This window comes from Barbus barbus (assembly GCF_936440315.1).
Source record: "Barbus barbus genome assembly, chromosome: 49".
NCBI classification, from domain to species: Eukaryota; Metazoa; Chordata; class Actinopteri; order Cypriniformes; family Cyprinidae; genus Barbus; species Barbus barbus.
In genome coordinates, this window is record NC_136727.1 from 8,213,587 (window position 1) to 8,227,942 (window position 14,356).

The 14,356-nt window shown below is 33.8% G+C and overlaps 1 protein-coding gene across 1 annotated transcript in view; it reads right to left on the bottom strand.

The window, feature by feature from the left end:
* Positions 1-1,117: 1,117 nt before the first annotated feature.
* The window catches only part of LOC306867723 (low-density lipoprotein receptor-related protein 1B-like), a gene marked incomplete at its 5' end in the record, with an annotated part of 282,208 nt that continues 268,969 nt past the window's right edge, over positions 1,118-14,356 (bottom strand). Inside the window, 7 exons of the mRNA XM_079413559.1 lie at positions 1,118-2,255; positions 2,336-2,443; positions 3,387-3,537; positions 3,719-3,809; positions 4,540-4,616; positions 7,649-7,762; positions 13,226-13,330. Of these exons, the coding sequence (XP_079269685.1) occupies positions 2,112-2,255; positions 2,336-2,443; positions 3,387-3,537; positions 3,719-3,809; positions 4,540-4,616; positions 7,649-7,762; positions 13,226-13,330 (790 nt within the window). The 3' untranslated portion in view covers positions 1,118-2,111. The remainder of the gene's footprint in view (positions 2,256-2,335; positions 2,444-3,386; positions 3,538-3,718; positions 3,810-4,539; positions 4,617-7,648; positions 7,763-13,225; positions 13,331-14,356) is intronic.

The window sequence follows — 14,356 nt, forward strand, 5'->3', positions numbered from 1 at the left end:
CAACATTCAAAAATCTTTTGCCCTCACGCAAAATTACTCAACGCTAAAACGACTGCCATTCACACTCAAAAATTTGTGCACAACAGTAAATGAGTAGTTAAGTAATTTTGTTGATAAGTAGCCTAGTTAAGTAGTTTTATTAATGTCAAGTGATAAAAGAGTACAGCCTTCATAGGCTATTAGTTAACGATAATAAATATCAAATTCAACTTAAGTCCCTTTAAAAAACTATTTGCCAATCCATGATTTTACTACAAAAGTAAACCATGATAACCACATATTTTGATATGCTAACCATAGTTTAACCATACACTACAACACGGTTGCCTATAATACTAATATAACTAATAAAATATCTGTGTCGTAAAATCATTGTAAAGTTTTTGCTTAATAAAACGTGAACGTAGACTCACCCTTGAGTAGAAAGTGATTTTTTCGGTCAGTTCTCGCAGTTCTGTTTCGTTCACTCCAGCATCACTCATTCCAGTGGGTTTGCACCATTTAATTTGGAACTCTTCATCCAAGACGTAATCTCCTTCCCAGTGTGCAATGCCACACGCTACATATTTACCCTCAAACAATAACAGAAACATCCACAATGAAGACGGAATCAGACTAAATAAAAAAAGCTGTGTGACATTCTGCGATTTACGTCTGCAAGGCTTTCTAATAAACATCATCACAGTCAGTGCCAGAAGAGCAGGTCCAAGAAAGATGAAGCTGATCAATATCATGTTAAGGCCTGGGGTACATGGGCATGAAAATTCCTGATCCATTAACTGTTCCAGTCCGGTTAATATAACGGTAAATGGCAACATGCCAAATCCTGAAGTTTTTCTGAGCTGTTTTTCCAGGTTGTTCGCAAATTGCTCTGGTAACGACATCTTCACCAATGTAAAATCGGTTACATTGATGAGGCTTTGGATGTCTCTTACCTTCTGTTGTAAAGAGATGCCTCTTCGTTTCTCCTGAAATGGAAATCATGAACCTGTTAAACAAGGAAGAAAACAGAAATAATTCTACATGCAACATGAATAAGCCATTGTACTTACATTGACGTATGCAAATAAGTTACCCAACAGAGTAGGCCTATATTTCAATAACAACTAAACGCATTGAAAATGGCAAGAAAACCCATTTTATTTCATAGCTCTTGGTCCAAAATCACATTAGGTGTATCTATATGTATTTAAACGATAAATGTCCTTAATTTCCCCTTATACAACAGCAACCTGTACGATTGCACAGTGCAACATCAAGCTAGTATATTTTATAAAACACTTCAACCCAAAGTGAAGACGGACCAATATACTGTGTACATCGTTTTATATAAAAGTTCTACATTTAATACATTTCCAGAAAATACAAGCAAACTGGACGTACAAATCAACTATAAAATTATAAAACTTTTTTCTCCTCCTCTAGTTGTGTACATTTGCACAGAGAATGCGTGTGTCGTTTCACCAGTGAGTGAAAGTGAGTCTATAATGTGACAAAATCCATTTTCAGTCCTTTTAAGTGCTTAAAGACATTTGCGATATGAAATGTCTTCAAGTTGTACAGTTTCAAAAACCATCGTGGGTTGGTTTCACTTTCAGTTTAGACTGCATATTTGAAGCGCCCGGAAACACCGGTCAACTTAAAGATAAACATATGCAAGAAACATTAATGAGAGATATCAAAAATAAATCTGTGATGAGCATATGATGCATTTATTAAATAAGTGTCTCTTTTTTTCTAATACTGCTAAATGTAAGAGGCAACTTGGGAATATCTAGGCAATGGCAATCGTTTCACCAACAGGAAAACATATACATAGTTTGTAGGTAAATAAACCTATATAAAATTATCTTTAAATGTATATAAAGCCTCTTAAGATTGAGCAGCTTTGTCCATTTCATTTTTTCGTATTCGTGTAGTGCATTTACAAAGTCAAACACTGCATTTGTCATTTATAAAAAGACATTTTTGTTGCAACAGAAATAAACTAAAACGAAAACTGGACGCAAAGTGAGATGATGTAACCTGACTGGACATAAAAAGTTAATTTTTTTTATACATTTTATACAGATCTTTATAAAAAAAACAAAGCAGGTTGTGGAAAAGCTAGGTTACGCCGCCGTTTCTCGAATCGTCGTGTCCAGTCTCTTTGGGAGTAAATCGCGTCTCATGTCGAGGTTGATGACTGGTTTTCGACAGTGCTGTCCGTCATGGTATGTCATCTTTGAATAGATGGGGTTTGAATAGTTCATGGCCTGGAAAATACAATGTTTTAGTTTGGTTTATTTTCTTAATAATCATAAAACACATCGTATTAAAGAGTTCTGGAATCCACCTGTCCTGGAATGAGTTCCTTTGGAACGTTCTGGATGGGTAAAGTGTGTGCAGTCATTGGGCGCGCGGGGCGTAAATTGCGCGGGTCGCTTGACTTCACACACCAGCCCTGAAAAACAAACCAAAACCATTAAAACACTGTATATTTAAACAAACTTGTAGGTTAAAACCATAAAATAGACTAAATAATTTGGGGAATTCTGGTTGGAACCCAAATTACATATAAAGCCAGAGTTTAAAACTAAATTGCAACAATTATTTTCTACTTTTGCAAACTCAATTGATTTGAAGGAAAGAAATCGGTCCCATAAGACTAAATGTCCTTGTGGGACATTAAATAAAAGAGAACAAAGAAAATATTCTGTTTTACTAAACCAAGCAAAACACAGAGGCTTTACACACATAGAAACCTTGTCACACCATATGGAACACTTCAGGACATTTTTGGATACTGAATATGAACAATCTTATGATTTGTTACGCTAATTTTTTTTTTTTTATTTGTTTGAATGTGGAAAAATCTAAATATTTCATAAAAAATCATAAAAATATTTTCGTTAACTTTTAAAGAACACTATTTCATTACTTAAATATGAACTGAAAATTAGATATATTAAAGTAAACTTTTATTTCAGCTATATTTTTGCTTAAAGTTGACGTAGTCTACTAAAATAACTAAAACTAAAAACTTTCTAGTCACATTAAAACAAAAACTGAAACTACTATAAAAAACCTAAACAAAACAACTTTATAAATTACCAGCTGAACGAATTTATGAAAAATTGTTTGTTGAACTATTCTTACATAAATTGCCATTTTGAATTTAACACAAATTAATGTAGAAATTGTTTTACGAATAATTTACACCAATATTCACGAGAAACCACTGTCATTTTGCAGATTTTGACACATGGTCATTCACAATTAGATTAGCTAAAAAATTGTTTTAAGACCAACAAATTATGTAATTTTCGCCAAAACCACAAAGTACAGTACGTCAGTTAAATTCATAAAGTGATGTTAAGAACTTATAGTTCCTTCTCGTTTAATACCTTCTGAGGGTCAAGGGTGAAGCTGGGGTGAAGAAAGCTTCCCACATCTACGTGATTGTCGTGGTCAACTTCGTACATGTTATAGGACGGATTCCCGATCTCCACGTTCAAGCCACCATTCGCCATGGGCTGCCGCTGAACCTGCTTACCTCTGTGAAGGGATAAATGTGTATTATCTTTGTATAGTTTTCACAGGAGCATTTAGCACACCAGTTAAACGCTGAAGCACAGCTGGTTTACGAGATTTTCTACAGCATTATCAATAAATCAGATGTGTAATGTTCTGATTAGACATCTAATCCAGCTAATTACAGATTTGTTTATGTTTTTACCTTCGACATCTTTTGCAAATAAGGAGTCCCACTGCAACAGCGGCGATAATGCATACAAGAAGAACTAGAGGCACTATTATGGCAATACTTCCTGAAAAAAAAAGATAAGAACAGAAAAAAATAAATAAATAAATAAGTTACATGCACTTTACAGTGATTCAGTTACACTTTATTTACATAAAATTGAAGTGATATGAATGCAAATGGCCATACTTTGTATACATTATATATTTAGCGATACATAATGATAATAGCCAGGGGGTGAAAACGTTTGAACAGAATGAAGATATGTACATTAGTACTGTCCTTCAGAAGCTACAGGAGATACTTATATTTTTCCAGAAGTCAAAATAAGTACAATGTACCATGATTTTCAAATTTCGAAAGTTTTCACACCCTTGATGCTAACTGCTAACCTCTCTTAGCTAACAAGGCTAAAATGTCAACTCTTCTTTTCAAAAATGAAATGAATGTCTGAAACTGTTTGACTGATGATTAGGGAAAAGTTCATCACTACAAACTCAGACAAGAAGGGAAGAATAGTGTTTTCTCTCCTGACTGACTAACGTCAAATTAAGGAATTGCACCAATTTAAACACTTTGTTTTGGCCAAATTCTAATTTGCTTAAATAAGGCAATCCCAGAATGCATTGCAATGATCATACAAAATGGTGGACTCTATGGGAAGTGATGAGTATAAAATAATTCAATAATGAGAAAGATCTAATTTCAAACAACATTTCACCCAATTTTTATGGCATTATAAATTTTTTGGTATATTTGTGCCAAGTTTCACAAGTATGTGTGTTTGTGACACTCACTCCCGCTAAAGTTTTCAGAGCGGTTGGTCTTGGTTGCAGGTCTTTCGCACTGTGTTCCTGACCAGTTTGCAGAGCACCTGTGAACAGAGAAGCAGAAACAAATATCACAGCTGGTAAAATGTACAATGCACCGACTTCTTCAAATCAGCATTTGATTAGATTTATACAAAATAACAGTTTTAATTTACCCCTTATACCTCAATAATTAGGTTTTTCTCTTTGGGTTTCCTTTATTCATTATTATGGTATCATTTGTTATAATAATTTTGGTTTTGACAAGCAAGTTTTAATGATACACACAGTGTAAATCTCAGGAGGAGGTGTAAAATCCAGCCCAAGGGATGCATTGTTTTTACTAGAGACACATGCAAAGTGTGTGTTTGTGTGACAAGGGACTTCCTGGATCCAAACTGCATGCGTCCACAGCAGAACTGCAGGGATGTGAGAGATTATGCACTTATGAGAGATGGTGGCGTGAATGAAACTGTTCGAAAACAATATTTAATCAAACTTCCTGTGGACAGGGATTCTGTTTCCTGCAGGAGGATGCACATGATGCACTGCTGTCTGACGGAGGTGACAGAACATCTAGAAGAAACAGATTGTGGTGGGAACATCCGTCTAGATAAAATTCTTCTACTGGATAAAATTAATGCTTGGAAATTTCTGAGTTTATTTAAATATCCTACAAATAAAAAATATTGTGATCTATCTATCTATCTATAGAAAATATTATAAATTTTGTAGTGATTATAAATAAATATCAAAATTATTTGTGTGATGTGTGTATATATGCTCATAGCATATTTTATTAATTTCAAATTTTATTTTGATATGATATTGATATGTATGCTGTTATGCAATATGATTTGATTTGTTAGACATAATAATGCCATAACTTTATAAACGAACCATTTTAAGGGGAGGATACAGACATTTTTTTCTACACTGAAATATAGAAGGTTTTCATGCTGGGTCAATTTTATGTTATATACAGGTGCATCTCAGAAAATTAGAATATGGTGAAAAAGTTCATTTTTTCTTGTAACATTTCAAAAAGTGAAACTTTCATATATTTTAGATTTATTACATGTAAAGTAAAACACTTCAAAAGTTTTTTGTTTTAATTTTGATGATTAGATCTTACAGCTGATGAAAGTCAAAAATCAGTATCTCAAAATATTAGAATATTTACATTTGAGTTTCAATAAATGACCATCCCTACAGTATAAATTCTGGGTCTCTCTTGTTCTTTGAAACCACAATAATGGAACACTGCTGACTTGGCAATGATCCAGAAGACAATCATTGACCCCCTCCACAAATAGGGTAAGTTACAGAGGGTCATTACTGAAAGGTGTGGTTGTTTACAGAGTGCTGTATCAAAGCATATTAAATGCAAAGTTGACCGGAAGGAAGAAATTGGGTAGGAAAAGGTGCACAAGCAACAGGGATGACCGCAAACTTGAGAATACTGCCAAGCAAAGCCGATTCAAACACTTGGGAGAGCTTCACAAGGAGTGGACTGAAGCTGGAGTCAGTGCATTAAGAGTCACCACGCTCAGACGTCTTCAGGAAAAGGGCTACCAAGCCACTTCTGAAGCAGAGACAACGTCAGAAGCATCTTACCAGGGCTGTGGAGAAAAAGAACTGGACTGTTGCTCAGTGGTCTAAAGTCCTCTTTTCAGATAAAAGTAAATTTTGCTTTTCATTTGGAAATCATGGTCTGGAGTCTGGACGAAGACTGGAGAGGCACAGAATCCAAGCTGCTTGAAGTCCAGTGTGAAGTTTCCAAAGTCAGTGATTATTTGGGGTACCGTGACGTCTGCTGGTGTTGGTCCATTGTGTTTTATCAAGTCCAAAGTCAATGCAGCCGTCTACCAGGAGATTTTAGAGCACTTTATGCTTCCATCTGCTGACAAGCTTTATGGAGATGCAGATTTCCTTTTCCAGCAGGACTTTAGCACATGCCCACACTGCCAAAACCACTTCCAAGTGCTTTGCTGACCATGATATTACTGTGCTTGATTGGCCAGCCAACATGCCTGACCTGAACCCCATATGAAATCTATGGTATATTTTCAAGAGAAAGATGAGAAACAGTCGATCCAACAATAAAGATGAGCTGAAGGCTCAATAGTGCCTCAGCAGAGCCACAGGCTGATCGCTTCCGTGCCATTCCTCACTGATGCTGGAGTTTGTGCTAAAGGAGCCCCGACCAAGTATTGAGTTCATTAATGAAAATACTTTAAAGAACTTGAACTTTTCTGTTCTGATCTTAGGAAATATTCTAATATTTTCAGATACTGATTTTTGACTTTCATGAGCTGTAAGCTCTAATCATCAAAATTAAAGCAAAAAAACTTTAAGTGTTTTACTTTACATGTAATGAATCTAAAATATATGAAAGTTTTACTTTTTGAAATAAGTTACAAGAAAAAATGAACTTTTTCTCCATATTCTAATTTTCTTTGATGCACCTGTATTAGTTTATAAAACACATTTAATAGGCTCCACAAACAAACAAATTAATAAATAAACACTAATAAACAACAATAAATAAATAAATGTATATTTATATTGTTTAAAAAGTCACGACACACCAGTGTACCATATTTGTGAAAAGTGCCCTGTTTAAACATAAGCAACATTAAAAAAAAAGAAAGAAACGAAAAGCTGAAAAATATGGAAAAACAAAAGAGCAGCAAAATGAAAAGAGAACAAATAAAGGAAATTATGAATTTTTCAACAAAAGTAGATGATAAATAATGGATACTAGAAGAGTAATCAAAGACAGGTCGTCCTCAGCATATTCAGAACTATAACCACTAATACATATTCAAAAATACTAGTCATGATAAACATACAAATGAAGCAAACACTGAGAAACGCACACCTACAGCATGGTGCAGAGAAATGGCGGCGTGTGTCCAGAAAAGCAGAGTGCAATGCGAAATGTGAAACGTGTTCTCGGAAGCTGTGCGAGTTGGTTTGCGATGTTTGTGCGTGTTCATTCCACGAACAGGCCAGACGCATGCTGACCGCAGCGGATGGGATTGTGGGAATGTTCTGGAATGTTTTGGAAACTGAATGAACCAGGAAGACCTACTTGCAGCGAGGTTTGTTATAGGCGGTGAGGGAACAAACGCCCTGGTTCTGACAGTAGTGATCGCACGGGTTAGCTCTCTCGTCACACCTCGGGCTTTTAAACTCAGACGGGCAACTGAGGAGAACGCAACGAGACCAGAAGAGAGATGTGAGGACAACACAACAGAAACAAGACCCGAAATACACTCAAACTATATACTCAACATACTCAAAACACCTGGAGGCTGTAATAGCCTTCTGTATAAGGCTGGGTGATGCAAATATTAAAATTAATTATGAATATTGTTCAGCAGTTTCACAAACATTAGGGTGAATTTCATGAAACTTGTTAAGAACATGCCTGGGTACTAGTTCACATATGAAATTCTATGCTGCATAAAGCAATTCAATTCTGCTTTTAGGACTAAAAAATTTTTCATGACAATTACAATAATAAATAAATTAATCTCATTATCATTACTGTAATGCAAAATAAATCTCATCAATAAATCTCAAAATAAATCTAATTCTCGTTTGAATGAATGAATAATCTAATTTTTGGTATCATTATACAAAAAAATTTAAATCCTGAATCCCATAATTGTAATGCATTTAATGTAAATTAAAAGATTTTGCTTCACACTGATGTCAATCACCGCTGACAACAATACGAGTAGCAAACAAACAAACAAACAAACAAACACAAAAAACGTAGTCAAACGTTAGATGCTCCAATTCATTGCAGTAATGAGAATTTGGGGAGAAAGTCACATTGCAAAAAATCCACAATATCAATTATCAGCTGTCATACTGCTTTATAAAACAAACCAGCTACTATGGGCCTGCTTATAACAAAGCAAATCTACCGATTTGAACTCAAAGCCCAAAGCACATCTTCTAGGAATATGACCAAAATGAAAGTCTACTTTTCGAGTCATGCAATCCACAAACTTGCTGGTCACACAAGTCCTTTATTTGAATTTAACACAAAACTCTATCAGTATCTCCAGCCGCCTTCATCTACTAAGACCCACTAAAGCAAGCTCTAATGAAACACTGCTCAATAAGATAATGAAATAGAGGACAGACAAACAAAAGGGTCGTTGATGGGGTGATTTGAAATCAAGCAGGTCTATATAAGCAGGACACACTCATTTTTCCAGGTAATCTCTGAATGTCTAGCCACCATCATTACCAACCCTTCACCTTCAGCGACCAAAGAAAAACAAGATTGAATCATCTGAATGCAAATTGATTCGCCCCCGAAGGGCACAATGGCTTTATCAGAGCATCAATGGCAACGAGAAATGGGACAAAGAAGTGGAAACGAAGACCAGGTGTCATGGTTAAAGCCAACAAAGGATTTCTGTTCATCTTCAGGGAGATTTTCTTTAAGAACACATAAAGGAAGACACTTTTTTGACATTTAGAGGGTGATTCATACTTTTATGAATACTTATTCTTCCTGGAAGGGATGATGTTTGGCATACCATTTATTTTCACTGGTTTGATCCATTCAGCCTGATTTACTTCAGGAAAAATAGTGATTTGCACTCTTATTTTGTCCTCTGAATGTTTTTGAGGGAGCACCATCTCCTGTTCCTCCAGATAAAATGCCTTTGGCAAACAAGAAAAATGGAGACAGGTAATATATATATATATATATATATATATATATATATATTAGTCTGGTATGGTTTATTGTGTGTTGAAGAGGAAAGTAAAGACTCCATCAGTGAGGGATTCACGGCAGCGAGACAAAACTCAAATCATTTCTGAGAGATGGAGTACGTCCACTGCCGCATTCAGCAGCTGTAAAATGGCTCAACAGCTTTGTGGCTTTCTTTTACCATCCATATTTCAATTTCTTTCTTTTTTATATTCAAAGGATAAAAAAAAAATTGTCATTTTATGTAAAAAGGATTTGGAAAAATGGTTTCACTCTCTGTCCATTTCATTGTGGTCGGTTTCTCTCACTTGCTTAAAAGCGATTATTATATTCCAATTCCATACTAACTATGTACTTAGCATTCCTCTTAAAATGTCAAGGTTTTGTGCAGAATAAATGCTGTAATTTACTTCTTTGTGACCATTTTCCAACCTTTCCTTAAGCTTTAGAAAGAAACAGGGTGTTTTGCTACCGTGCCTTTAAGACTATAGGTAAATGAGCTCTGTTGTGATTGGCTAGCCATTTAGGAGCTCTTCTTGGTGTGTTTTTAAGAAAAATAATCAGTTGATTCTGTTCACAATCTCCATTTTTAGGACAGTTGTATGGTGCATCTGCATTCTTAATTGAAGCTACAAGCACTTCCTGCTCATTGTAATTTCCTGGAAAATAATAACTTAATTTTTTTCATGTCTTTTTTCATGTGCTCTGCAGAAGAAGGGAAGTCAGAAAGGTTTGCAATGAGATTTGGATGAAATGAGAATTACATTTTTTGAGTGTTTAAGGAATTTGTCGACAGAAATTATTTAATTTCTTCACCTTTATAAACTTTGTAAAATTTGGTGAAACAAGAAATAACATATTTAGCATTCCACTTATAATGTCAAAGTTTCTTGCACCAAGATTTTGTAATTTAGGTTTTTTTAGACCATTTTGCAAAAATAGCAGTATGGCGGGTCTGCATTCTTAACTTCCTGTTCTTTGTAATTTCCTGGAAAATACTAAATTTCTCCTTGAGATTTTTTTTTTTTCTCCATGCGTTCTGCAGAAGAAAGGAAATCATAAAGGTTTGCAATGAGATTTGGATGAAATGAGATTGTAATTTTGGGGTTTACTGTCCCTTTAAGGGATTCTTCAATATAAATAAACTGAAAAGTAACCCATTTTTTTCTTCACTTTTATAGTCTTTCTCTCTTTAGAAATTTGGTGACACAAGAAATAACATACTCAGCATTCCAAAAAGTTATAGTTTAGTTCTTTTAGACCACTTTCCAACCTTTTACTGAGTTTTTTTTAAGTGAAACAAGCTGTTTTGCTACTGTACCTTTAAGACTATGTAAATGAGGTCTGTTGTGATTAGCTAGCCATTTATGAACTTGCCTTGATGTGTTCTTGAGAAAAGTAGAAAAGTCTGATTCATGAATTAATCATTCATTTACATCTTGTCTAATCAGAGAGGCCAATTTTGTAAACGAATCAGTTCACGAACCCATCTGAATGATTCATTAACAAATCTGAGTGACTCACTTTACTCACACAATTACTCACACAAAACTATTGTATGGTTACAAACGTCTTTGAATACTGCAAATAAAGTTGCGTGGACCATTTTTACGACATATGGTGTGACTGTATTCTTGATTAAAGCTACAAAGCTTCACTTCCTTTTCATTGTAAATCCCTGGAAAATAGTCATCAAATTAATTTTTAAGGAAAGATTTTTCCGTAAAACTTTCTTTTTCATGTGTTCTGCAGAAGAAGGGAAGCCATAAAGGTGTGCAATAATATTTAGATGGAATGAGAATTAAAGTTTTGGGGGTGTAATGTCCCTTTAAGGCATTCCCTCCCCCACTTTTATAGTTTTTTTCTCTCTAGACATTTTCAAATATTGAAAATAAGTTGTATGGACCACTTTTGAAAGTTTTTTTAGGTCGTCTGCATCCTTAATTGAAGCTACAAAGCTTCACTTCTTGTTCATTGTAATTTCCTGGAAAATAATATATTTTCTCCTTAAGATTTATTTATATATTTATGTTTTCATGTGTTCTGCAAAAGGAAGGATGGCATAAAGGTTTGCAATGAGATTTGGATGAAATGAGAATTAAATTGTATGGGTGTACTGTCCCTTCAAGGGATTTTTCAGTATGAATTATTTATTTTTCTCCCGCTCTCTTTCTCTCCAGGAATTTGGTGACACAAGAAATAATATACTTTTGTGCAAGAAACTAGGTACAATAATGTTGTGATATAGTTCTTTTAGACCATTTTCCAATGTTTTACAGAGTTAAACAAAAAAAAAATGAAACAGGATGTTTTGCTACTGTACTTTTAAGACTATATGTAAATGAGCTCTGCTGTGATTGGCTAGCCATTCGTGAACTCACCCTGGTGTGTTCTTGAGAAAAGTAGAAAAGTCTGATTCAAGAATGAATTATACGTTTAGATGTGGTCAATCAGAGTGGCCAGTTTTGTCAATGAATCCGTTTATTCTTTTCACAAACCCATCTAAATGATTCATTCACAAATCTGAGAGACTCATAGTTATAAGTTATATCGTTATAGTTTTTTTTTTTTTTTTTAACGGCAGTTGTATGATGCGCATGCACTTTTAATTGAAGGTACAAAGCTTCACTTCCTGTTCATTTTAATTTCCTGGAAAATAGTCATTTAATTTCTCCTTAAGAATTAATTTTTTCGTGTGTTCTGCAAAAGAAAGGAAGTCAAAAACGCTTGCAATGAGATTTGGATGAAATGAGATAAAAATGTTTGGGGTGTACTGTCCCTTTAAGGCATTTTCTATATTAATTAACTAGAAAGTAATTCATTTATCCATTTTATTATTTTTTTTTTCTTCACTTCCATAGTCTCCTTCTCTCTAGAAATTTGGTGACACAAGAAATAACATAGCATCCCATTAATAATGTTAAGGTTTCTTGTACCGAAACTGTTGTAATTGAGTTCTTTATACTATTTTCCAAACGTTTCTAAAAGAAATAGGCTGTTTTGCTTCTGTACCTTTAAAAGTACATGTAAATGAGCTCTGTTATGATTGGCTAACTGTTTATGAACTCGTCTTGGTGCGTTTGTGAGAAAAGTAGCAAAGACTGATTTCATGAACAGATCATTCTTTTAGATCAATGAATCAGTTGATTCAGTTCGCAAACCCATCTGATTCATTTATAAACCTGGATGACTCACTGATCTTTACAGAGCCTTTAATGACTTCTCACACAAAATAATTGTATGGCTTTAGATCTCTTAGAAAATAGCGAATAAGTTCTATGAACCGTTTTTACAATACTTTCATTGCACATCTGCATCCTTTATTGAAGCTTAAAAGCTTCACTTCCTGTTCATTTCAATTTCCCGCAAAATAGTGACTTAATTTATTCTACAGACTTCTTCTTATTTTGTGTGTTCTGAAGAAGAAAGTAAGTTATACTTGTTTAGAAATTAGATTTGGATGAAATTATATTTTTATTTTTGGGTGCAGTGTCCCTTTAAGGCCTTTTTAGCATGAATCAGCTGGAAAATAAAAGCACTTTTTTTTTCTTCACTTTTCTCTCTAAAACTGTCCCTTTAAGAGCATAAATTAATTAGAAAGCAGAATCACTTCTGTATCTTCAGTTTTAGTTTTCTTCCCATGCTTTTTTCCCCGCTGGAGTCTCTCATTGGTTTCTATGCCTCTCTCTAACATACAAATATAGAGGTCGATATAAGTGGCAGATTATGGACCCCTGCTATGATAATTCACTCTTCAGCTATAATACTCCCTCTCTCCTGTTCACCTTTACAAAACATTCATCCTCCCAAGTCAGACGAGCAGAAAAAAATCCTATTAAAGTGGTTGCCGGAGGGAGCAATTTAAAACGAATGAATCTAAATAATGGCAGGCAATTTGTTGCCGTAGAAAGCTATTAAGAAATTACTCACTGACAGAACGGCAGGCCCGTCTCGGAGTCGAGGTGGCAGGTTCCGCCGTTATAACAGTATCCGTCACACAACTGACAGCTGGCTGCGATTCTGCCGTTCGTACAGCTGGGAACACATGTGAACAACAACAGCGATGAAATTCGATGTAAATTCTGTCTTTTCATCTTGATACTGAGACATTAAATCATCAAGGAATTTTAATTGTTCAAAAAATGTAGTATATACGCACAAAAAAACATTTAAAAATATACTGTTAAATATACTAAACACACACATATATAGAAAAAATATAAATGTATTAATTATATGATAATTGTATATGATAAAATATATTATTTATATACAAACAATATATAAAATAATAGAATATTTGCACAATTTTAATTTTACTGATTTAATAATTATTAAAATTATTAGTAAAATACTTGAAAAAAGCTCGCACACTCTCAAAAATCAAAAGTCACAAGCGAGATGAAAGCAGTGTAAGCAATTTACTGAAAAAACAAAAAAAAAACAAGGCAAACGTTTTGGTCACATTTTGACCATTTTTAATGCCAAGCTAACAATGTTGGAACCAGGAGCCATCTTGACTTTAAAACAAAAAAATCACATTAATTATTAGTAAAATATAATTATATTTTTTATTAGAATTAGAATTTCAATAATATTTTATATGTATATAATGTGAAATGTTACAAATAATATTTGTACACAAATATTTTATGTCTATTTAAATAAATAAATAAATAAAATATGTATAGGATATAATAATACATTTAATTTAAATTAATAAATAAATGTACTGTGGATCCGAAATTGGGGGGGGGGGGGGGGGGGGGGAATATGAAATTGGTTATAAAATATGTGTAGGATATTTGTATTATTACATTATACAATAATATAAAATTTTATATTTTAGTTTTACTAGTGCTGTCAAATGCATAATCGCGATTAATTGCAACCAAAATAAAAGTTTATGTTTACATAATATGTGTGTGCACCAAGCATATTTATTATGTATATATAAAGACACACACATACAGTATATATTTTGAAAATATTTACATGTACTGCATATATTTATATTCATATAATTTATATTATATATAAATATATTTAATACATAAACAT